The sequence below is a fragment of the Saccopteryx leptura genome, chromosome 3, assembly GCF_036850995.1.
Source record: "Saccopteryx leptura isolate mSacLep1 chromosome 3, mSacLep1_pri_phased_curated, whole genome shotgun sequence".
Lineage (NCBI taxonomy): Eukaryota > Metazoa > Chordata > Mammalia > Chiroptera > Emballonuridae > Saccopteryx > Saccopteryx leptura.
Window position 1 is genome coordinate 127,493,897 of NC_089505.1, and position 21,847 is coordinate 127,515,743.

The window sequence follows — 21,847 nt, forward strand, 5'->3', positions numbered from 1 at the left end:
GGGCTCTCGACTCCCTGACCCAGCAGCTGTTTTCCATGTAAATTAAGTTTCTGGCAAAAGAGGGCCAAGGCATGCCTTGCAGACCACAATGTCGATTGGATTAGGAGCAGCAGGAGAGGAGAATTAAGGAAGAAAAGCATTTCTAATTCTCTCTGAAACGCAGCAGGGCTGCCAAGGAGCTGTCATAATACAAGGGTCGCTTTACCCAGAAAGATACATCATCCCCGATGGCTCTTAATGGATGCTTATTGTTGGGAAGTTTGCAGATCTGCGGCTCCAGGTCCCTGGGGCTCAGTGTGAGCCAAGCATGGGGCCTGGGAAAACCAGGGCAGGATTCTGATCCTTGGGCACCAGTCCGCCAGGGACAGAAGCATCCCTGGCATGGAGCCTGGGCTGTTCCCTGCCCCGCTCAGGCCTCGCAACCTGAGAGCAGTGAGTGGTGGAGAGAGCTCAGGCCCTGAGGACAGCTGGGTATGGGACAGGGCCCTGGTTCTGTCACTCCTGTGCTGCACAACGCTGGGCAGATTTGAGAACTCTCCCAGCCTCAGTTTCTCCATCTCGAAAATTGGAAAAAAGAGTGCCCACTTCCTGGGGTTATAGTGAGGACTAAATAAGACAGTCTGTGAAGCAGCGGCACAGGGCTGAGTTCAAGGCTCACCCCCCCCCCCACCGGGATGTGGTGTTTTTACCAGCGAGCTCACGGTCCCTGCTTTGACCACATCCCTGCTCTGCTCCACTGCTTCCAGTGGCCCCTGCTGCCTCCAAGCAGGATAAGGACTAAAGTCTTGAGCCTGGCTGTCTCCCCACCATTGTCCTTCCCATTGAAACCTGCTTGCTCCAGCGCCCAATCTCTAAATACCCCCTCTCCATGAAGACTAAAGTGGTTTGCTTTCTCCAGCCTCTAGGCCTTTCTCTGATTTATTCATGTATCCACAGTTCTTAGAATAGTGATTGCAAGACAGGAGCTACTCCATAAATCTTGCTGAGCAAATAAATGGGCTCTCCCCTCTCTGTCCTCCTCTGTCATGCCGCTGTCCCTGGATTGGGCCCTGATGTTTTTCTTCACGCCCACACCCTCCCTGGCACTCAAGAATGCCTACTTCCATGACCTATGGTCCCCTGAAGATATGGGTTAAACCTAGCCAGTTGCAGTCTCATCCTTCCCACTGTACTGGGTCCCTTAGCAGCTCAGACACTCCTTGTCCCAAACAGAACCTGCTGCTTTCTCTCACAAACCTGCTTCCTAGATTGTCTGTCCTAGTGAGGAGGACCACCATCTATCCTGCCCCTCAAAGTCTGACCTAGGTGCTCCTGTGCCACTCCCCAGCCAGTCCAGCTGCCACCAAGCCCAATCTGTCACCCGCCCCTCCCACTCTGACCCAGGTCAGCCCCCACCTTCTCTCCTGCTCTCCAGCAGTGGCCTCCCTGCCTCAAGACATCCCTCCAACTACTCCCATCCCATTCTCCAGGAAGCCCCCAGAGCCATCTGTCAAGGTGACATATCGCCTCTCTGCTTAAGACCCCTCGATGACGCCCACGGTCCTCAGGACAGCCCAAACTCAGCAGGGCTCGGGCCTCGCATGCCCACCTGCCCACCCTACCTCTCCTCCTTGCCCGCTGGTCCACACGCATGGTATTTCAAGTCTCAGTCACTCTCCGGGGCACACCCTTCTGTCTTCACTTGCCCAAGGCCTCGTCAAGGCTTAATAACAAAATGCACCACCTTCTATTTTGAGCTTTTACTTTGCACTAATTGCTGTTCTAAACCCTTAACATATATTTATTCATTTAATCCTCATGACAACCCTTTAAAGCAAGCCCTTGACTGCCCCCTGGACAGATGAGAAACATGAAAAATGAAGGCACTAAGAAATGTGCCCAAGGTCACAGGGTAGGGGTGGCGAGCCCAGCAGGCTGGCCCTAGAGTGCACACCACAGCGCCCTGCTGCTCCTGGTGTCACTTCTTCCACGACCCTCCTGTTCCCACCCTGATGGGCTAAGGTCCCCCTTCTCTGTGCCCCTGACCAGTCTCTGCACACTTCCATTCAGTCTTTATTATTTTATACTGAATTGGCTCTTTTTCTGTCTCACCCTCTAGGTCCCTACTGAAAGCAGGGATCATGGTTTCCTGTTTTTGCATCTTTGAGCCCTACACAGTGCCTGATGTCAAACGTTCAATAAGTGAGCTGCAGTGAGTGGGCAGATGGATGAGAAAGAGTTGGATGGTCTGGCTGGCTGGCTGGGGGTGAGGAAGTACACTCAGGGGATGGGTGGGAGGCAGATGGTGAACGATAGCACCCTCAGTGTGTGGAAGAGTGAATGCACACAAGAAGTGTGGGTACCTGGCTTGATGTTGGGCATAGGGCTGGGTAGCCGGGGGGGGGGGGGGGTGGTGGTATCTGCAAAGGTGAGCCTGGAACAGAGGCTGTCTTACCTTCTTACGCACCTGCTGCTCTTTAGCCGAATGGGCCTTCACGTGCTTGCGGAGGGAGCTGGGGTCCGTGTAGCGTTTGGAGCAGCCAGGGATCTGACAGGCATATGGCTTCTGCAATATCAGAGGGGCAGAGGTGTGGTGAATGACACGCCACCTGTCAGGCCCAAGATCCCACTGTGTGACCTGCGGTGGGGAGAATGACTGGGCAAGGGGCAGGCTACAGGCTCACGCCCTGTCCCTCCCTTCATGCCCATGGCCAGGAGTCTGACTGACCAGTCCTGCCCACAGGTGTGGGGACGGTGCCTGGCCTGGTAGCAAAGGAGGGGGCTTGTATCTATTCACCCTCATGCTTGGATCTTAAGTAAGCTGCCTCTCCTGAGTCTCACTTTTCTCCTCTGCAGAATGGTGCCCACCGAAGATTCTCCCAGCTCTGACACTGGCTCTGAGAAAGTATATACCCTTTGTAACCCAGAGCTACAGAGAATCAGCATATGGACAAGGAGTGAAGTGAGGTGGCTGCCTTGTTGGGGGGGGGGGAGAAGGAGGGAGAAGGAGGGAGAAGAGGGAAGGAGAGGGGGACAGTGAGGGACAGCATGGGGCAAGGGGTGCATGAACATGGAGTCAGGCTGGACTATGGCAGGAGCCCTGGCTAGGAACAGCTGACCACATCTAGCAGTGACGCCAGAGTCCCCAGAATGCTCTCTGGTCCTTGCCTCAACGGTCATGGGAGGCCAGAAGGGAACAGGGTCTTAGACACAGACCTGGGGAAGCTGGGCAGATGCCCTTGCCCTTGGGTGCCCCATTGTTCTTCTAGAACAAATCCATGCCCCCTGCCTCCCTTGCTTCCTACCTGGGCCCCACCCTGCTCTCTGCGCCTCCAACCTCCCCTCACTCACAGCCAGAGGGCCTTTCTCAAGAGCTGGCCACGCTCTTCTAAACCCTCCATCACTCTCTGGTGCCTCTGGATACAGCCCATCTCTGGCCAACAAAGGCTCTTTGTGACGTGGGTCCTGCGGAGTCTCCACCCCTCCTGCCACGCCTCCAGCTGGCACCACCTCCTGTCCACACCCTTCTCGGGTCTTCCTCCTGCCCCCACCTCAGAGCGTCCCATGGGCAGCACTGTCCACCCGTGCTTCTGGGCTTCTCTAGGGGTCCTGCTCTACCAGGTGGTGACTTCCTCAGGGGAGGGTTTTTGGCTCCGCTCAGGTCCCAGGGGTGGACCCAGGGTGGGGGCTCCGTGGCTGTACGTGGATTCTGAGCTCTCTCATAGGGGCTTCCACAACCCCCTGGTTGGGGACTCCAGCTGCTACTGGGGCTTGAAATCTCGAAGGCGTACCTTTTTGAACACATCTAGCGATTCCTCTTTCTCAGGGCCCTCTGGCCTCCAGTGACTGCAGGGATCAGGAGAATGTTTGGAGGAGGTGGCACCTCTCGGACTGAGTACCAGGGACTGCTGCGTCCCTGTCAGACACGCCCAAGTGGAACTGCCCCCCGAACCACAAGGTAACTCTGCCCTCTGGGCCGAGGTGAGTTGGTTGACCTCAGACTCAGAGACAGGACGTCGTGGTGGGAGGGAAGCAGAAAGAGACAAGCATACCTTGGTGCTGCCACGGAGAGTTGCCATGTTAAAGAAACGGAGGAGAGCAAAAGGAGAGAGAGCAGTGAGAGGCTCGCCTTGCTGAAAGGAAGGTATGGGGTAGAGGGCAGACAGTCTCCTCACACCTGCCCCCGCCCACCACACAGAGATACGGACAAACATGCACATGCAAACACATACACACTGGGCCTCTCCCCCACAGGCTTGCCCGCACCCCAACATGTACGCTGTTTTACACACACACACACAGGTCCCTCTCCTGGGCCTCACCCCCATCTCTCTGGCTTGGCCTGGCCCAGGCCCTGGGCCCAGTCCCTTGGGGACACTGATACAAATCCACACGCTTTTGTCAAAAAGCAAACAAACAGAGCTCCGTGTGTGGAGGCACACTTGCCTGGAAAGAGGGCACAAGGCCCATCTCGATGTTTGTTTTTCCAGGGCCTGATGTGTGTAGAACATTCCTCCAGCCCAGCTCCCCCACGAGCCCTCAGGAAACCCTGTGGGTGTCCCAGCAGCAGCCAAGTCCCAGGGCTGGAGTCACTGCATAGGCTCCTGAGCCTTGTTGCTAGCACGGGCTCTCATGGCCTTGCTGTGAGGACAGCCCCCAGCTGATGAGGCCCTGCGGGTCTGTGCTCCTGCGCCGGGCACCCTCCTCGTGGGCCCCGCGGGTCTGTGCTCCTGCGCCGGGCACCCTCCTCACGGGCCCCGCGGGTCTGTGCTCCTGCGCCGGGCACCCTCCTCGCGGGCCCCGCGGGTCTGTGCTCCTGCGCCGGGCACCCTCTACGCGGGCCCTGCGGGTCTGTGCTCCTGCACTGGCACCCTCTACGCGGGCCCCGCGGATCTGTGCTCCTGCACCGGCACCCTCCACGCGGGCCCCGCGGGTCTGTGCTTTTGCGCCGGCACCCTCCTCGTGGGCCCTGCGGGTCTGTGCTCCTGCACTGGCACCCTCTACGCGGGCCCTGCGGGTCTGTGTTCCTGCACTGGCACCCTCCACGCGGGCCCTGCGGGTCTGTGCTCCTGCACTGGCACCCTCCACGCGGGCCCTGCGGGTCTGTGCTCCTGCACTGGCACCCTCTACGCGGGCCCCGCGGGTCTGTGCTCCTGCGCCGGGCACCCTCTACGCGGGCCCTGCGGGTCTGTGCTCCTGCACTGGCACCCTCTACGCGGGCCCCGCGGGTCTGTGCTCCTGCACTGGCACCCTCCACGCGGGCCCCGCGGGTCTGTGCTCCTGCACTGGCACCCTCTACGCGGGCCCCGCGGGTCTGTGCTCCTGCACTGGCACCCTCCACGCGGGCCCTGCGGGTCTGTGCTCCTGCACCGGCACCCTCCACGCGGGCCCCGCGGGTCTGTGCTTTTGCGCCGGCACCCTCCTCGTGGGCCCCGCGGGTCTGTGCTCCTGCACCGGGCACCCTCCACGCGGGCCTGTGCTCCTGCACTGGCACCCTCCACGCGGGCCCTGCGGGTCTGTGCTTTTGCGCCGGCACCCTCCTCGCGGGCCCCGCGGGTCTGTGCTCCTGCACCGGGCACCCTCCACGCGGGCCTGTGCTCCTGCACTGGCACCCTCCTCGCGGGCCCCGCGGGTCTGTGCTCCTGCACCGGGCACCCTCCTTGCGGGCCCCGCGGGTCTGTGCTCCTGCGCCGGGCACCCTCCACGCGGGCCCTGCGGGTCTGTGCTCCTGCACTGGCACCCTCCATGCGGGCCCTGCGGGTCTGTGCTCCTGCACTGGCACCCTCCACGCGGGCCCTGCGGGTCTGTGCTCCTGCACCGGGCACCCTTCACGCGGGTCTGTGCTCCTGCACTGGCACCCTCCACGCGGGCCCCGCGGGTCTGTGCTCCTGCACTGGCACCCTCCACGCGGGCCCCGCGGGTCTGTGCTCCTGCACTGGCACCCTCCACGCGGGCCCCGCGGGTCTGTGCTCCTGCACTGGCACCCTCCACGCGGGCCCCGCGGGTCTGTGCTCCTGCACTGGCACCCTCCACGCGGGCCCCGCGGGTCTGTGCTCCTGCACTGGCACCCTCCACGCGGGCCCCGCGGGTCTGTGCTCCTGCACTGGCACCCTCCATGCGGGCCCCGCGGGTCTGTGCTCCTGCACTGGCACCCTCCACGCGGGCCCTGCGGGTCTGTGCTCCTGCACCGGGCACCCTTCACGCGGGCCCTGCGGGTCTGTGCTCCTGCACCGGGCACCCTTCACGCGGGTCTGTGCTCCTGCACTGGCACCCTCCACGCGGGCCCTGCGGGTCTGTGCTCCTGCACTGGCACCCTCCACGTGGGCCCCGCGGGTCTGTGCTCCTGCGCCGGGCACCCTCCTCGCGGGCCCTGCGGGTCTGTGCTCCTGCACCGGGCACCCTTCACGCGGGTCTGTGCTCCTGCACTGGCACCCTCCACGCGGGCCCCGCGGGTCTGTGCTCCTGCACCGGGCACCCTTCACGCGGGTCTGTGCTCCTGCACTGGCACCCTCCACGCGGGCCCTGCGGGTCTGTGCTCCTGCACTGGCACCCTCCACGCGGGCCCTGCGGGTCTGTGCTCCTGCACTGGCACCCTCCACGTGGGCCCCGCGGGTCTGTGCTCCTGCGCCGGGCACCCTCCTCGCGGGCCCTGCGGGTCTGTGCTCCTGCACCGGGCACCCTTCACGCGGGTCTGTGCTCCTGCACTGGCACCCTCCACGCGGGCCCTGCGGGTCTGTGCTCCTGCACTGGCACCCTCCACGTGGGCCCCGCGGGTCTGTGCTCCTGCACCGGGCACCCTCCTTGCGGGCCCCGCGGGTCTGTGCTCCTGCACTGGCACCCTCCACGCGGGCCCTGCGGGTCTGTGCTCCTGCACCGGGCACCCTCCACGCAGGCCCCGCGGGTCTGTGCTCCTGCACCGGGCACCCTTCACGCGGGCCTGTGCTCCTGCACTGGCACCCTCCACGCGGGCCCTGCGGGTCTGTGCTCCTGCACTGGCACCCTCCACGTGGGCCTCGCGGGCCTGTGCTCCTGCACTGGCACCCTCCACGCGGGCCCTGCGGGTCTGTGCTCCTGCACTGGCACCCTCCACGTGGGCCCCGCGGGTCTGTGCTCCTGCACTGGCACCCTCCATGCGGGCCCTGCGGGTCTGTGCTCCTGCACTGGCACCCTCCACGCGGGCCCTGCAGGTCTGTGCTCCTGCACCGGGCACCCTTCACGCGGGTCTGTGCTCCTGCACTGGCACCCTCCACTGGGCCCTGCGGGTCTGTGCTCCTGCACTGGCACCCTCCACGTGGGCCCCGCGGGTCTGTGCTCCTGCGCCGGGCACCCTCCTCGCGGGCCCTGCGGGTCTGTGCTCCTGCACCGGGCACCCTTCACGCGGGTCTGTGCTCCTGCACTGGCACCCTCCACGCGGGCCCTGCGGGTCTGTGCTCCTGCACTGGCACCCTCCACGTGGGCCCCGCGGGTCTGTGCTCCTGCACCGGGCACCCTCCTTGCGGGCCCCGCGGGTCTGTGCTCCTGCACTGGCACCCTCCACGCGGGCCCTGCGGGTCTGTGCTCCTGCACCGGGCACCCTCCACGCAGGCCCCGCGGGTCTGTGCTCCTGCACCGGGCACCCTTCACGCGGGCCTGTGCTCCTGCACTGGCACCCTCCACGCGGGCCCTGCGGGTCTGTGCTCCTGCACTGGCACCCTCCACGTGGGCCCCGCGGGCCTGTGCTCCTGCACTGGCACCCTCCACGCGGGCCCTGCGGGTCTGTGCTCCTGCACTGGCACCCTCCACGTGGGCCCCGCGGGTCTGTGCTCCTGCGCCGGGCACCCTCCACGCGGGCCCTGCGCTGAGTGCCGCCTCCCTGGTTGTTCGGTCTCTCCCTCCCTGGGAGAAGCACCTTCACTTTGCTGATGAGGAACTCGAGGTGGATGCTTTGCCCAAGATTTCAAAGTGAGAGTGCCCATGACAGTCTGCTAGGGTGCGTCCTCTCAAGTCTGCAGTCCTGAATGGTCCGGCGGAGGGGCAAAGGGGAGATTATCACCCCAACGTTGCCGATAGGGAAACTGAGGCCAGAGCAGGACAGTGGCTTATTTAGGGATTGCTGCGTCCCTGTCAGACACGCCCAAGTGGAACTGCCCCCCGAACCACAAGGTAACTCTGCCCTCTGGGCCGAGGTGAGTTGCTTGACCGAGGGAGTCTGTGCAGTCAAGACTGGAACCCTACACTGGGTGCCTGGGACGTACGTGGCTGGGTTTGGTCAGCATTCTCTCAGTGAGTCGCAGGACGGGAGAGGAGGGACTCCTACGTGCAGTAGACCGTGCGCAGGCCTATTCATCCGTCATTGCAGTTGTAGGTGTTTGAGGAGACGGAGGCCCAGAGAGGCTAAGGGCACTCCTTGGACCTCTAGGACCAGGTGGAGGGCCAGGGTAAGGACCCAGGCTGGTCCTCTCCAGTCTGTTCCACCACTTTCCTGCCCATGGAGAGAACCCCATGTTCTCTGGTACCAGAGGGAAGCTGGGGACATGACTGGGTGTCCTCTGGAAAACAAGACCCCGACTACACAGGGCTAACCCTCTGGGCCTCTGACCTGGGGTGTGGGAAAGCCACGCGGCCACCCAGAGCTGCCTGCGACATTCACGGGGGGATGAACACAGGAGGGGGCTCGGCTCCGCGCTCCACTTCCCGAGCTGCCCCAGGACCTCTGGGGCAGTGAAGGCCTGAGATAGCCCTGCAGGCTCATTCCGGCCCTGGCCTGACCTAGCCCCAGAGCTCTGTTCACACACTAAGTGGGGGCCAGAGGCCTGTTGCTTTGGGGCCAGGTCCAGGAAATGCAGTTCAGGGGGAGGGAGGAAAGGGAGCAAGTCAGGGTGGGTGACCCTGAGAGGCCTGACGGGACACTGCCCAGGCCTGGGGGGAGGCGTGCAGAGAGGCCTGGCGCTGCTGGTACTGCTTGCAGCCTCTGGGAGACATAACCGAGGTGTTGGGGCACAAACTGTGCCTCTTGGAGCCTAAGCTGGGCCCCAGGCAAACACTAGCTCTATGAGAAGGTGGTGGAGGCGGGGACCTGTTAGCACACCTTACTTCACGTCCCCCCAACACAGCCCGTGTCGGTGAGGCCCAAGAGGGCAGAGGTGGTGGCAGGGTCAGGTCCAGGTTGGGGACAGGGCTCTTTTTTCTTACCCTCACCCTCTCTGCTCAGCTCCACCCTTCCAGGTTGGCTGACCCACCTGCTTTCCTAACAAGGGCAGTGGACTTGGAGTAAGACAGACCTGGGTTTGCATCCCAGCTCTGCCACTTACCAGCTGGGTGACAGTCAATGACTTCATCTCTCTGAGTCTCAGTTTCTTTACAAAATGCGGGTGATGGCCCTTACTTCATGGGTTGTCACCAGGATTAAACTGGGGAATGGTTTGTGTGATATGGGGATTTGGCAGGATGTGTAGAATATTTTTCCCAGGGCCTCACCTGGACCCAAATAAGACTTCCCTGTTATTTTCTGACATCCCCCATCTTTTTGGGGGTCTTGATATTCCCAACTATAAAAAAAATTGGCAGAAAGCCCCAGCTCTGCCTTTGTTCCATGGCCTCCCGCTAACCCTGCAGGGTCAGTTGCCTCTTGGGTCCTCTGTTTCATCATCTGTATGTCTGTGCACTGGACAGGCTGAGCTGGACAGCCACTCAGGTGTCCCAGCCCCCCACCTGCAGAGTTCTCCAGACAGCTGCATGAAGAGCAGAGACACAGGCAGCTTAGGGGCCCAGACACGGACTCCGGCTGCAGACCCGTCTCTGCTGCATGTGGGACTGGTGTCCTCCCGGGCCATGTGCACCCCCTCTCATGGGCCCTGTAAGATTGGTGTGGGGTCCACCTCTGAGTCAGCTCTGTCACTCTCCAGCTGAGCAGGCACTGAAACTCCCAGAGTTCTGTTTCCTTCATCTGTCAAATGGGTGAGTGACCCCCTGCCTGGCAGAGTGAGTGTGAGATTGTGAAAGACCATAGAACAGGGGTCGGGAACCTTTTTGGCTGAGAGAGCCATGAACGCCACATATTTTAAAATGTAATTCCATGAGAGCCATACAATGATCCGTGTATGTTACGCATTATCCAATAAAAATTTGGTGTTGTCCTGGAGGACAGCTGTGATTGGCTCCAGCCACCTGCAACCATGTACATGAGCGGTAGGAAATGAATGGATTGTAATACATGAGAATGTTTTATATTTTTAACATTATTATTTTTTTTATTAAAGATTTGTCTGCGAGCCAGATGCAGCCATCAAAAGAGCCACATCTGGCTCGTGAGCCATAGGTTTCCGACCCCATCCATAGGAAGTGCTCTTTTAACCGTTGATGTCTGTACGTACAGAGAGAATGCTTGGACCAACCCTGTGAAAAGCTGCAGGTTATCTCACTGTCTGGCACAAACAAGGGAAAGGAGATGACATACAGGCACCTGAGGCCAGGTCGCTATTCCAGGGGTCCTCAGTCTTAGGCCCTGCTCGCTCACCTCAACACCTCACCCACTGGGCTCAAGGAGCCTCTGGCCAGTTTTCAATGATGGGGTGGGGTGGGAAGAGCAGGGAGGGCTTGTTTTGGGATAGCTGAGAACTCAGGCCTGGGGAGAGGATGCAGGACAGTGAGCCCATCCTCTCCACGGGGAGGCGCAAGGACGCTGGTGCCCAACAGCACCATGGGCTAAAGCAGTGGTTCTCAAAGGGGGAGGGTTTACTATCTCCTCCCCAGGACATCTGGCAATGTCGGGAGAAATTTTAGGTTGTCACCTAAATGGGAGATGGGAAATTACTAGCTAGTGGATAGAGGCCAGGAATCCACTAAACATCCTCTAATGACAGGGCTTCCCTTTTCCCCCAAACAATGTCAGTAGGGCTCCAGGATGAAGGCAGGGTTTCTGCATGGACCCCACCTCCCACCCTTCATCAGACAAGTGGAGGAGTGTGCATGTCCTGCCCCTTCCCCTCGGCCTCCACCCGTGGGCCTACCGTGTCGAGGTGGGTGCGCTGGTGCTTGGCGCGGTCGCTGGAGTTGCTGAAGGCCTTCTGACAGCCCGGGTGCTGGCACAGGTACGGCTTCTCGCCTGTGTGGCTCCGCAGGTGGATCTTGAGGTTCTCCAGCCGTGAGAAGGCCTTGCTGCAGCCTTCAAACTGCAGGAGAGGCTGGTGAGGGGCGCTCTGCAGCCCCTGGAGGGCCCACTGCCCAGCCTAGACATGGCCTCCAGCATCCTTGGCCCTCTTCAACCCCCATACACCCCATCCTGCCTGAGGTCTCCAGGCACCATGATTTCCATGAAGTTCTCAGGACCCAGACTTTATCTGAGAAGCCCTAGTAGGTCCACAAAAAAATGCATCCTTGGCTTAGACATGGCCACTAGGGCTGGAGAAGACAGTGGTCTTGCCGTCTGCGGATCTGGAAGGATCCCCTCCCCGCTGGCATCTAGATACAATGGCTGCTCTGACAGCAGACCCACCTGAGATGAATGGATGCCAGGGACACCTTGTAGCGCAGAGAGCCCTGGAATTGATAGCCTTTGACCTCCCTGTGCCTTATTTCCTTGCCTACAAACTTGAGACTGTGTGGCCACCACTCAGGGCTGAAACGAGGGCCCCAAGGGGTAGGGCACCGATGTGAAAGGGCTCTGTCCACCTTGGGCGCAGCATCAATGCTGACTGCTGACAGAACAATGACCACATTTGTAAAGTCAGTGGCTTTGATTAATTATTTGGCCGTTTAGGCACCTAAATGCCCACCACGTACCAGGCCCATGCCGGGCAGTAGACATAGAGTGGTACACATAAACACATGGTGCCTCTGGTCAGAGATGGGGGTGGGGGTAGGATGGGTGGAGAGCAACAAATACAGTGCCCTCCTGTGGCCCCAGGCTGCCCTGATCCCTGCAGCCAGCCTCCGCCCACCTCCAACCTCTTGCAAACCTTCCTTCCCTATGCTCCACACTGCCACCCAGAGGAAGTCTCTGATGTAGAAACTCACATCTGCTGCTCTCTGCTTAAAGCCCTTTGCTCCTGGCATTCAAACACCCCACCCCTCACCTTCCTGCCCCTCCTGACTCCCACCCCATACTCTGGAAACAACAGGAGTCCACCAGGCAATTTCAAGCCTTTGTTCATGCAAGTCAGTCAGCAAGGAATGTCCTCTCTCTCTTGTAACAATCCATCTAATCCCCGTTCAGCCTTCAAAGTCCAGCTCGAATGCTGCCGGGCGAAGGCAGCCAACTGTGGTCCCCAGTGTGACTGGCTGCTCCTTCCTGCTCTTCCCCACTGTCTGGCCTGTGTTCCCATGGCGCATGCTGGGGCTGAGGGGAGACCAACACTGAACCATAACTGCTCTGTCCACTCAGACATGGTGCTGTGTGCTTAGCTGCAGAACAACCTATGAAGTGTGTGGCCTCAGTGTCCCCACCTCAGAGATGGATGCTCCCTGTGGTGATCACGGAGCTATTACAAGGCAAAGACAGGACACAGGGGGCGTCTGATGCCAAAGCCCAGATGGCAGGTAGGCAGGGGGAGGTGACCCTTAAGGATAAGACCAGAGGAGGCCAGTTCCTTCTCTGCAGCTATCAGTTTCATCCCCCAGGCCAGAGTTGAACTGCCAATCAGACCAGGACCCACGTGTCCCCACACTTCTAGTGCTCCCACGAAAGCCCTTCCCCACCCCTTTCTCTGGGCTTATCTGCAGCAGGAAGAAGGAGCGACTGCTCCCGCCTGCGTCCACACTTGGAAGATGTGACTTCCCTCTGTTCTGAGCTGGGCACTGGGTTCCTTTTTGCCTTCACCTCCCTACTTTAAAGGCACCTTATCTATTAGGGGACTGTGGGCATTCAGATCCAGCCATCCACCTAGCTTAATTCCTCAGCTCTGAGAGGTCAGTATCCCCCTCCAGGGCAGTACATGTGGGGGTGGGGGTAGGCTCTAGTGGGTGAGGAGCCGACAGGAAGCTCAGAGGCCAGAGAGTAGGGGCTCAAATGGCAGGCTCAAGAGTCTGGACTCCACCCTGGAGAAAGGGGGCCAATAGAAAGGCCTTAAGAAGGAAGGGTACAGGGTGCACTTGAGGAAGACGCCTTCCCCCTCAACACGCACTTTGGCTGTTAGCGGCTGGTAGGGCTGGGAGAGGTGGCCGCAGGACTGCTGAGGAGAAGACAGACGTAGCAGCATAGATGAGGGTCACAGAAGCTGGCCCCAAGGCAGAGGTGGCGGAATAGGGTGGAAGCCAGGCCAGAAGTGCCCAGCCAGACGTGAGGACAGGACCCACAGACAACAACCAGTCTGGAAGGGCTCCCTTCACACCTTGCCCTTGAAGGCTGGGCCACAAGTGCAAGTCGTGCCATCTGGCCTGCTCCAAGGCAAGTGCCCACAGTTGGATTTTAGAGGCTGTCCCGCTTCCTACTTCCAGATGTGCTTTTTCCATGCATCCAAACCAGTAGGAAATCCTTTTGGGGGAGTAAACAGGCCACAAGCTGCTCCCCTTACTCTCCTGCCATAGCCATGTGCTAATTTCACCCCAAAGTGAGGTGGAAGAGCCTGGGCAGGAGAGCAGGCTGCCTCTTGGCACCCCGCTGGGCCCTTTGTTTCTCTCTGGTTCCAGCGGGGAGGGCGGACATCTGAAGCTGAAGGGCAGTTAAATCCTCACATGCTGGGTGACTTTCCTGATCTGGGGAGAGTCTCAGAATCTAAAGATCAGTATATGATCTCCTGCTCACAAAGGTCTAGAAGCCTGTCTGGCCAACCCTCTCAGCACTGTAGCTCCCAGACCCCAAGGCTGTGGGCCCTTTCTGGGATACCTTCCCTTCCAACTCCATGATAATTTAACTCATTTTCAAAAGTCCTGGATCTGTAGCTCGGTGTTCACAGTCTTCCACCTCACCTCTCTCATCTGCATACTGCCCCGTGTCAAACTGTAGCCTCAGGGGCTCATCGACTGAGTCTGTTCTGAACGTTCGTGCCCCCAGGCCTTCGCTGGAGCTGACCCCTCAGCCTGGACCACCTTCCCTTCCTTCCTTCATTTAGCAGACACCTACCAACCGTGCTCAAGCCCTCCCCAACCTCCCTGACCCTCCTTGTCGCACTGAGTCTGTGGGTTAGGTTTCCACTGCACACGCACTGTGGTTTTCTCTCCAGCCTCCAGGCTGAGCATTCCTTGAGGGCAGAGCTGGCATCTCATTCGGAGGGCAAAGGGAGGGTTAGCAGTGTGATCCAATGGGGGTAAGAACAGCAGTGCCGGGACCTGGGGGTGCATGTACCCTTGTGAGCAAACTTTCTCCAGTGTTCTTCAAGGTACCCCACACTGCATGGGCCCTGTGCCATGCCACGCCCAGCCTTGTCCTGGCCCCTGAAACTTCCCGGAGCTGAGTTGCAGGCTGGGGTACAAGAAGCAGGTTGTCCTGATTTGGGGGGCTGTCTCTTTAGGTAGATCAAGGGATAGCAGTAGGTGCAGAAGGGGTGCTGCCCATCAGGACTGGTCTGGGATAAGGATGCTGCAGGGACGTCTGGCAGAGCAATGCCCCCGTCAGGGCCAACATCACAGTCATGACAGGGGTTTTGGGGGTGTGGGCTCTGCTTGCAGCTACCTGCCAGGGTCCCTCCAGTCCTCCCCATTCAACAACCGCACAGATGGGCTAACAGGCAGAGATGAGGACAGAAACTCATGGGTACAACATCTGCGTGTGCACACTCTGCTAGGCCTGATGCTGCCACTAGTGTGATCTCTATCCTCTCCACGGCCTATGTGGCAAATATTCCTCCCTCACTGTCAGGAGCTGAGGCTGGGGGCAGGGGGAGTGACCAGCTCAACAGTTACAGGCACAGGCTCTGGTGTGGGATGACCCAGGCTTGTGTCCTGGCTGCTCCACTTATGAAAGGATCTGAAGCGAGTTCCTGAAACTCTTTGAGGCTCGGTTTCCTCATCTGTAAAACTGGGTGAGACAGAGGCTGTGAGAATTGAATGAAATGATGCACAGTACATGCTTATCCTGACACCAGTTTCTGCCCAGTATCACCATTGAAACCATCATTTAAGTAAGGTCACAGAGCCAGTAGTAGTGGAGTGGCATTCTGCCTCGGGCGGCAGCTCCCAGGCCTGCTGTTCCCCAGAGAGTTGAAGGGGGCATGCTCCACTGGGCATGACGGGCTCCCATGTGCCCCCTGTACTGCTTCCACCTCTTACTCCTTAACTCCTCTCCTCATCCCCCAGTTAGCCCTGGCCTGTCCAAGCCCCATCCCTGAGGAGCAGGCTTTCAGAGTCTGTTGCTAAACTGTACGTCTAACCAGGTCAGCCCGCTCAGGACCCTCCTGGGCTCACTGTGCCTCCTGCCACATGGGTATAGCATCTGTGTGAGCGCAGCCTGATAGGCCTGACGTTGTCACTCCTGTCAGCCCCCTAGCCCAGCGTTCACGGCCCTCCACGGTCTCAGTGTGTCAGAGCCGGGGTGAAGGGTCCGAACTTGGAAAGCGGACAGCCCTGCGATGCTGGCGGGTCAGGGCCGCTCTCCATGCCTCGGTCTCCTCTGTAGAGTGAAGACGATGGTGACCACTCACAGAGTGCTGTGAGGAACAAGGTACGTATTGCATGGCACAGGACGCCCCCCGATGTCATCACTATTACTGCCGTGGGGGCTGTTCCTGTCTTGCCCTCAGAGAGGACACCAGAATGGGTCCGGGTTCACCAACCCCAGAGTTCAAAAACAGGGGCCGTGGCACATGCGTTTGCCACTGATTGGTCTAGCCCTAATGCCCCTGCCATGTCAAGCCCATGGGGCACCCTCTGGGTGCCAGGAGCAGCCTCCAAGGGGAGTAAGGCAGCCTTTAGGGTGGGATGGTTTGAAGGGGCCCTGTACATCAGCTATATGGGAGAGGGGCCCACCACTGTGGTGTTATGGGGGTACAGATGCTGCCAAAATAGAAATGTGGGTCTTGTTGGAGCAGGAATGGAGCCCCTCAGGCAAGGCCACTGTGACTCAGGGTGTAATGATGCTTCCATGGGGCCTTCGCCCCAGGGGCCAGGGCCTTCCTGACATTCTTCTCCCACTCCCCAGTCTCCTGAGGTTCTGGGGCAAATGTTGCTCTGGACAGGCCGTTTCCTCCTTGCTGTCAGTGTCAAGGCATACAACCGTGCGGAGCAGACCTCCTGGGATGCCACCACCCATCGCAAGGGTTGGGTACCTGTACATGAGGGCAGGGAGAGGAAACTACTCCCACTGTGCCAGAGGGCACAGAGCCTGGGCTAGGCCACAGTCAGAACTGCCATCTCATTTTTATGTTTTATTTTTAAGAGACAAGGGAAGGGAAAGAAAGAAACATCAGTTTGTTGTTCCACTTGTTTATACATTCACTGACTGATTCCTGTATGTACCCTGACCAGGGATCAACTCCACAACCTTGGCATACCAGACGATGCTCTTAACCAACTGAGCTTCATGGGCCAGGGTCCAGAACTGCCGTCTTTTCTAGAAAGAAGTGACCCTTGACCCTTCAACACATGGCAGCAATGCTGGACAAGCCCACGGCTCTGAAAGTCACTGGTCCCTCCCCTCCATCCCAACCTCGTCACATACCCTCATCACTGATCATGCATCCTCTATCCTTGACCCTCCCGCGTCTTTAATTCACTCATTCAGCCTCTCATCCTTTAGCCCACTGATTCATATCCTCCTGCCTCACTCAGCTTCCCCTGTGTGTGCTTGGCAGCATGCTGGGGGCTGAGACTTTAGGGCAACAAAGACCACAAAACAAGAGAGAACGCATTAAGTCCTAAGAAGGGGCCGATCGCAGGGCTGCCAGCTGGGAAGGCAGGGGGTTGCTAAAACCTTTTTGGAGGAGCTGGGCTTTGATGCCTAGGCAGGGTTTAGAGAAAGGGCAGAGGACACGGGGACAAGGAGGGTGGTGCATGCTGGGGACAGCTAAAGACCTGCTGAGCCAGAATGCAGGGCATCAGGGAAAGGAGAGATGGAAGTAGAAATGGGAGTTTTGGGGCCTCCCTCCATTTGAACCCATAGGTGGGGATTCCAGACGATTCCACAGAAACCACCCTGTGCAATCACTGCTGTGGCCCAGCAAGCGGGGCAACCTGAGACTTGTGCTGGGGTCCCCAGCCCCTGACCTGACCTTCCACTGGAGCCTCTTCATCTCACCAGCCACATCTTAAACATCTTTTACGTCTGCCCTCTTCTCTTCTCCTGCTCCGCGCCCGCAGCACTGCCCACCCAGGCGACTACACCAGCCGCTGCCTTGTCCCTCCCTTCCCAACTCCTTCCACATGGCATCCAGTATCCAGACCAAAGGCTGTAATCTACGGCTCAGTCCGAGTCCCTCTCTGGCTGGTGTGACCTGGCCCTTGAGGATGTCTTGGTAGTGCCTGGGCCCTCTGACTCCTACACTACTGTGTTTCAGCATCAGAGAGGTCTGGATACAAATCTGGCTTCCATACTTCCCTACTGGATGACCACGGACAAGTTCATCTCACTGTCAGAGCCAGGATTCCTTATCTGTAACACCTGGGCACAGGTGTGGGGGGTGCTCTCTGTGAACCACAGGGTACATGAAGCATCCTGTGGCCCAGGCCCCTAATGCCATCTGTGTCCATCCAGAGAATTACCTTGGCACCTCTTATTCTGGGTGAGTTTGAAATGCATTGGCTCTAATAACCAAACACTCAACAGACTTAGATGACCACAGCCAAGGCTCACATGCCATGAGTAACAGAGAAGCTAGCTACTGTGGGTAGCAGGTGCACAGACAGGGGAAAAGAAACAGAAGGAACATCTAACAGTTAAGAACAAAATGTAATTATGAGTGTCGGGTTTTATTTACCTTAAAATGCAAAAACATAAAAATATTTCCTAAGATGAAACTGGGGTGAATTCCAAGTGATGTAAATGACTGGGTGACACCCTCTCAACACCTATCAGGGGCAAGAAGGCTGTGCGTGCTGCATTTAATCCTGTCAACATGTCCTGCTGGGGAGGCTCTTTCCCGGCCACATTCTGCAAGTGAGGAAACTGAGGCTCAGAAAGGTGACATCGCAGGCTCCAGGTCTCACAGCCAGTAAACGGCAGAGCTGAGATCTGATATCAGGTCTGACTGATGTGCAAGGCTGTCTATGTGTGTCCCTCACTATTGTGGCCACTGCCTTAGGGACCCCTACATAAAGCATAAAAAACAGGGCTGGTACAGGAGCTATTACTGATTTCTAACAGGGCCCATGTCCTGGGTTCCCTTCCCAGGCCAAGGGTGGAGCCAATGCCAGGAAAGGGGGACACCCTCCTTCTGCCTGGCGCCTCCAAGAGAGGCGATGCCACCACCCTGAAAGGAAACTCGGGCAGCAGAGGGGAGAAGAAAGAGCCCCGCTCGTGCACAGAATGCAGAGGCTTGCAAGACCCGCTCCCCACATGTGGGGCGTATTACCAGAGAAGATTAAAATAACGGGGGAAAATACCCCTGGAACCGTGAAGCCCCAGACCATCTGGAGTTTTATAGTAACAGGCAGGAGAAAATCAGAACCTAATTGAAAAAGTCCACTGCAATCCATTAATGCTGTGTGCAGCTCACAGAACCAAGGGCAGGAGATGAAAGAGGGGAACCAGCCCAGAGCCCAGAGCTGGGGATTGGCACCCTCTCCCCTCCAGGCCAAGCCCGAGGAGGGACACTTCAAGCTCTGTCTGGGGGAGGGAGGGCACTGGGTCAGACATCAGAATCTGCAGGGCTGGGCTCACCGCCTCAGCAAGCTGCCCACTCTGAGCCCGTTCCCTCGTGGGTAGAAGAGCTAAGGGAAGCCCCAGCATGGTGCCAGCTGGTGCTGGGCATGACCGCACCCTGCCTCTGGGCCCTGTTTCACATGTGCGGTGCGGAACCCCGTGCTGTAAGCTGAAGGTCCTATGGTCATGTTGCGGTTTGTGCTGAAGCTCCAACAACAGCTACCAACTCAGGCAAGGCACCGCCCACCTGTGTCCTCATTTTTCTTCTCTCTATAATGGGGGCCCCCACAGACGGCTGTTAGAAGTAAATAAAAGGACATGCCTAGTGTAGGAACTGGCACACAGTGGGTGCCTAATGAATGTCAAGGTTTCTCCCTGTGGCTGATAGGGCCCAAAGAGTAAGGAGGCCCCGGGTTCTCAGGCTCTGGCTAAGGCTCTGGACACAAAGGGTACGGAGGGAATTTGGGGGAGCAGGGAACAGGCAGGGGCAAGGGAGGAAATGCCTCCAGTTTTGGCATTTACCAGTGACTCGCTTCTAAACAAACACATTTCTGGTTTAAGGGTAAAATATATTGGGTTACAACAGTCTGGCAGGCCATTCGGGGATCGGCTTCTCATTTTTGTACAAACTTTTAACTTTGCAACAACGATTTGGATGGGAGAACTGCGTGATGCCTTCTCCAAGATGTCAAGTAATTCGATGTTTGGCCAGCTCGAGAGGCCAGCGAGCTGGGAGCTGAGGTCCATTCCTCACCCCACACCCCGGGAGGGGGACTCTGGCCCTGAGGTTACTGCCCAGTGGGCCCCCACGGGCTTTCCAGGGGGTCTCCTCAGAGCCTTGTGTTTCACTAGTCCTTGGAGGGAGGAAGGGGTACCCACGACTGGGCCAAACTCTCCCTAAACACAATCTCAGTCCCATTGGGCCAGCACACCCGCCCCCTAGCTACAGAGGCAGAAGCTGAGGCCCATGGAGTTCCTGTGTGAGAGTCCCAGAGCTCACAAGGGATGGAGCCAGGGTGTGCCTCCAGCGCCCAAGCTCTGTGCCCTGGGCCATACTAGTATCCTCAGCAGCCATGCCCAAGGGGTGCTGTGAGATCCAAGGGCAGGGTGGGGAGCTCTCTGCACCTGCTCAACTCTCTGGGCCTTCGCACCATCTGCAGAAGCTGGAGGCCAAGAGGCGGGTGGGGCACAAAGGAGGCAAAGGGAGAACGGGGCCAGAGCCTGGGCACAGACACGCTTCCCTCCCAGGGCTGGTCAGGCTGTGCCTGCCTGGGAGGAGGTTTTTAAGACTGGTGGGGTCAGGCTGCAGGCCTCTTGTCCCTTCCTAACCAGGATTACACTGAAGGATCTTGTCTGGTCCCTTCTCTAGCAGAAAGTCCTAGCTAGGCAAGAAATGGGTCCTTGTTCCTGGCCAGCAAGAGCCAAGAGGGCTAGGCCACCCTTCCAGGGATGTGCAGAACCCCCCAAAGTAAGAGGTGCAAGCAGGGGGCTGAATCTACTCACCAAGTGGACAGGAGGAATTTGGGGGGAACTGCCCAGACTGAGCAGTGGCTAGACATTGTTTGAGATGCGGAGAGAACTCAGCTAGCAGCCAGGGCCCAGAGAATAGTAGACATGTGCAGAGTGGCTGCGCAGAATGGCTGATACACATACACATCGAGCCACCAGCCACAGGCCCGGAAATGCAGACACACACATACTCTGACACCTCTCCTTCCAGCCAAGCCAGACATCAGGGACATAATCCCAGAACACCAACACAATACTGATTCCCACACATATGTCTCATGTCACAGAGACACACAGATCAGCACACACATGCTCAAGTATATACCCAAGGACACTCAAGCCCCAGGACTCAGCATAGGCACAAACATACAAACTCCCCAGACCCCAGACACACTGACACTGCCTGAGCCCAGCACAAGACAGCACATGCCAGAGACTGGTCAGAGCCTCGGCACATGACAGCTGCATGGTGGTTTGGGTGTGCACGGGGAGAAGACACTCACCCAGAGACAACATCCAGAAAAGGCTCCCAAGAGATCAGTGGATAAAGTCATGTCCTCACACCAACATCTCGACACCCAGTACAGCCAGGTCTGCAGGTGGTCATGGCCCCATACCCCTTCCCACAGCCTTAGGCAGCCCTAGGCGGTGATGCTGAGGCTGTAGGTGGGAGGGCGGGCCCACTGTAACTCCTGACTTTCCAGAACTGGCTTGGCTTTAGGGAGGGCACGTGGCCTTAGAGAACACCAAGAGAGGGGATAGCAGGTCACCCTTTGACCCCGCCAACCTCTGGACTAATGCCCACTCCCTTTCCCCATGCTCCTGCCAAAGGCCACACCTTTCCACTTCCAGGCCTTCGCCCAGCCTGTGTCCTCTGTTTACAGAGCCCTTCTATTCACCTGTCCAGTCCTCCCTTTCCTTCTCGGCTTGACTCAAACCTTAGCACCCCTCCACCGCCACCTTTCCCACACCGGGCCTTCTGGTTCTGCCTGAACCCAACCCTGGTGCTGAGGCCAGACTGCCCATCTCTCACCGCACCCTCTGTGCAGACCTAGCCCACGCCCTGGTGCCGGGCCCCGCCTCCAGGAGCCCACCTGGCCCCGCCTCCAGGAGCCCACCGGGCCCCGCCTCCAGGAGCCCACCTGGCCCCGCCTCCAGGAGCCCACCTGGCCCCGCCTCCAGGAGCCCACCCCCAGGGCGAAAGGGAGGCACAGACAGGACAGCCGCACGGCTGCCACTGCACCTCCACAGCCAGCTGAGAAGAGCCACCTGCTCTCATCCGCTGAGGAGATACTTCCCTGGATGGAGCCACGTCTGACCGTCAGAGAGGAGGGTGAGCACTGTTTCAGGAGGAGGAGGAAGAGAGAGAGGGACCAGGAGGAACAAAAGGGTCCTCTTCAGCCTCCAACCTCAACCCTCCCCCAAGTGAGACTCCACCCTCACAGCCAGCCAGGGCTCAGGCCCGACTCCTCCTCTTCCTGGCCCCTCTGAACACCGTGTTTTCACCGCAAAACGGGGTGTTGCGCCTGGCCTCAGACGCCTGTTACGGACATCAGGGTGTGGCCTTGGTCCCAGGCACGGCAGAGTTAGGCCCCTTTTCAGCTCTTCTCCAGAATTCCAAAAAGGAACAGCAGGGGATAGGTCCAGGAT

The 21,847-nt window shown here is 58.7% G+C and overlaps 1 protein-coding gene across 6 annotated transcripts in view; it reads right to left on the reverse strand.

Annotated features, from left to right (window-relative positions):
• GLIS1 (GLIS family zinc finger 1) overlaps window positions 1–21,847 on the reverse strand; it is a 250,381-nt gene that overhangs the window by 16,119 nt on the left and 212,415 nt on the right. For 5 of the 6 annotated variants that reach the window (XM_066376330.1, XM_066376326.1, XM_066376328.1 and 2 more), the window contains 2 exons: window positions 10,968–11,129; window positions 2,435–2,545 (listed from right to left, as the gene is read on the reverse strand). In XM_066376330.1, the coding sequence (XP_066232427.1) occupies window positions 2,435–2,545; window positions 10,968–11,129 (273 nt within the window). The remainder of the gene's footprint in view (window positions 1–2,434; window positions 2,546–10,967; window positions 11,130–21,847) is intronic. The other variant, XM_066376329.1, reaches the window with a different exon arrangement.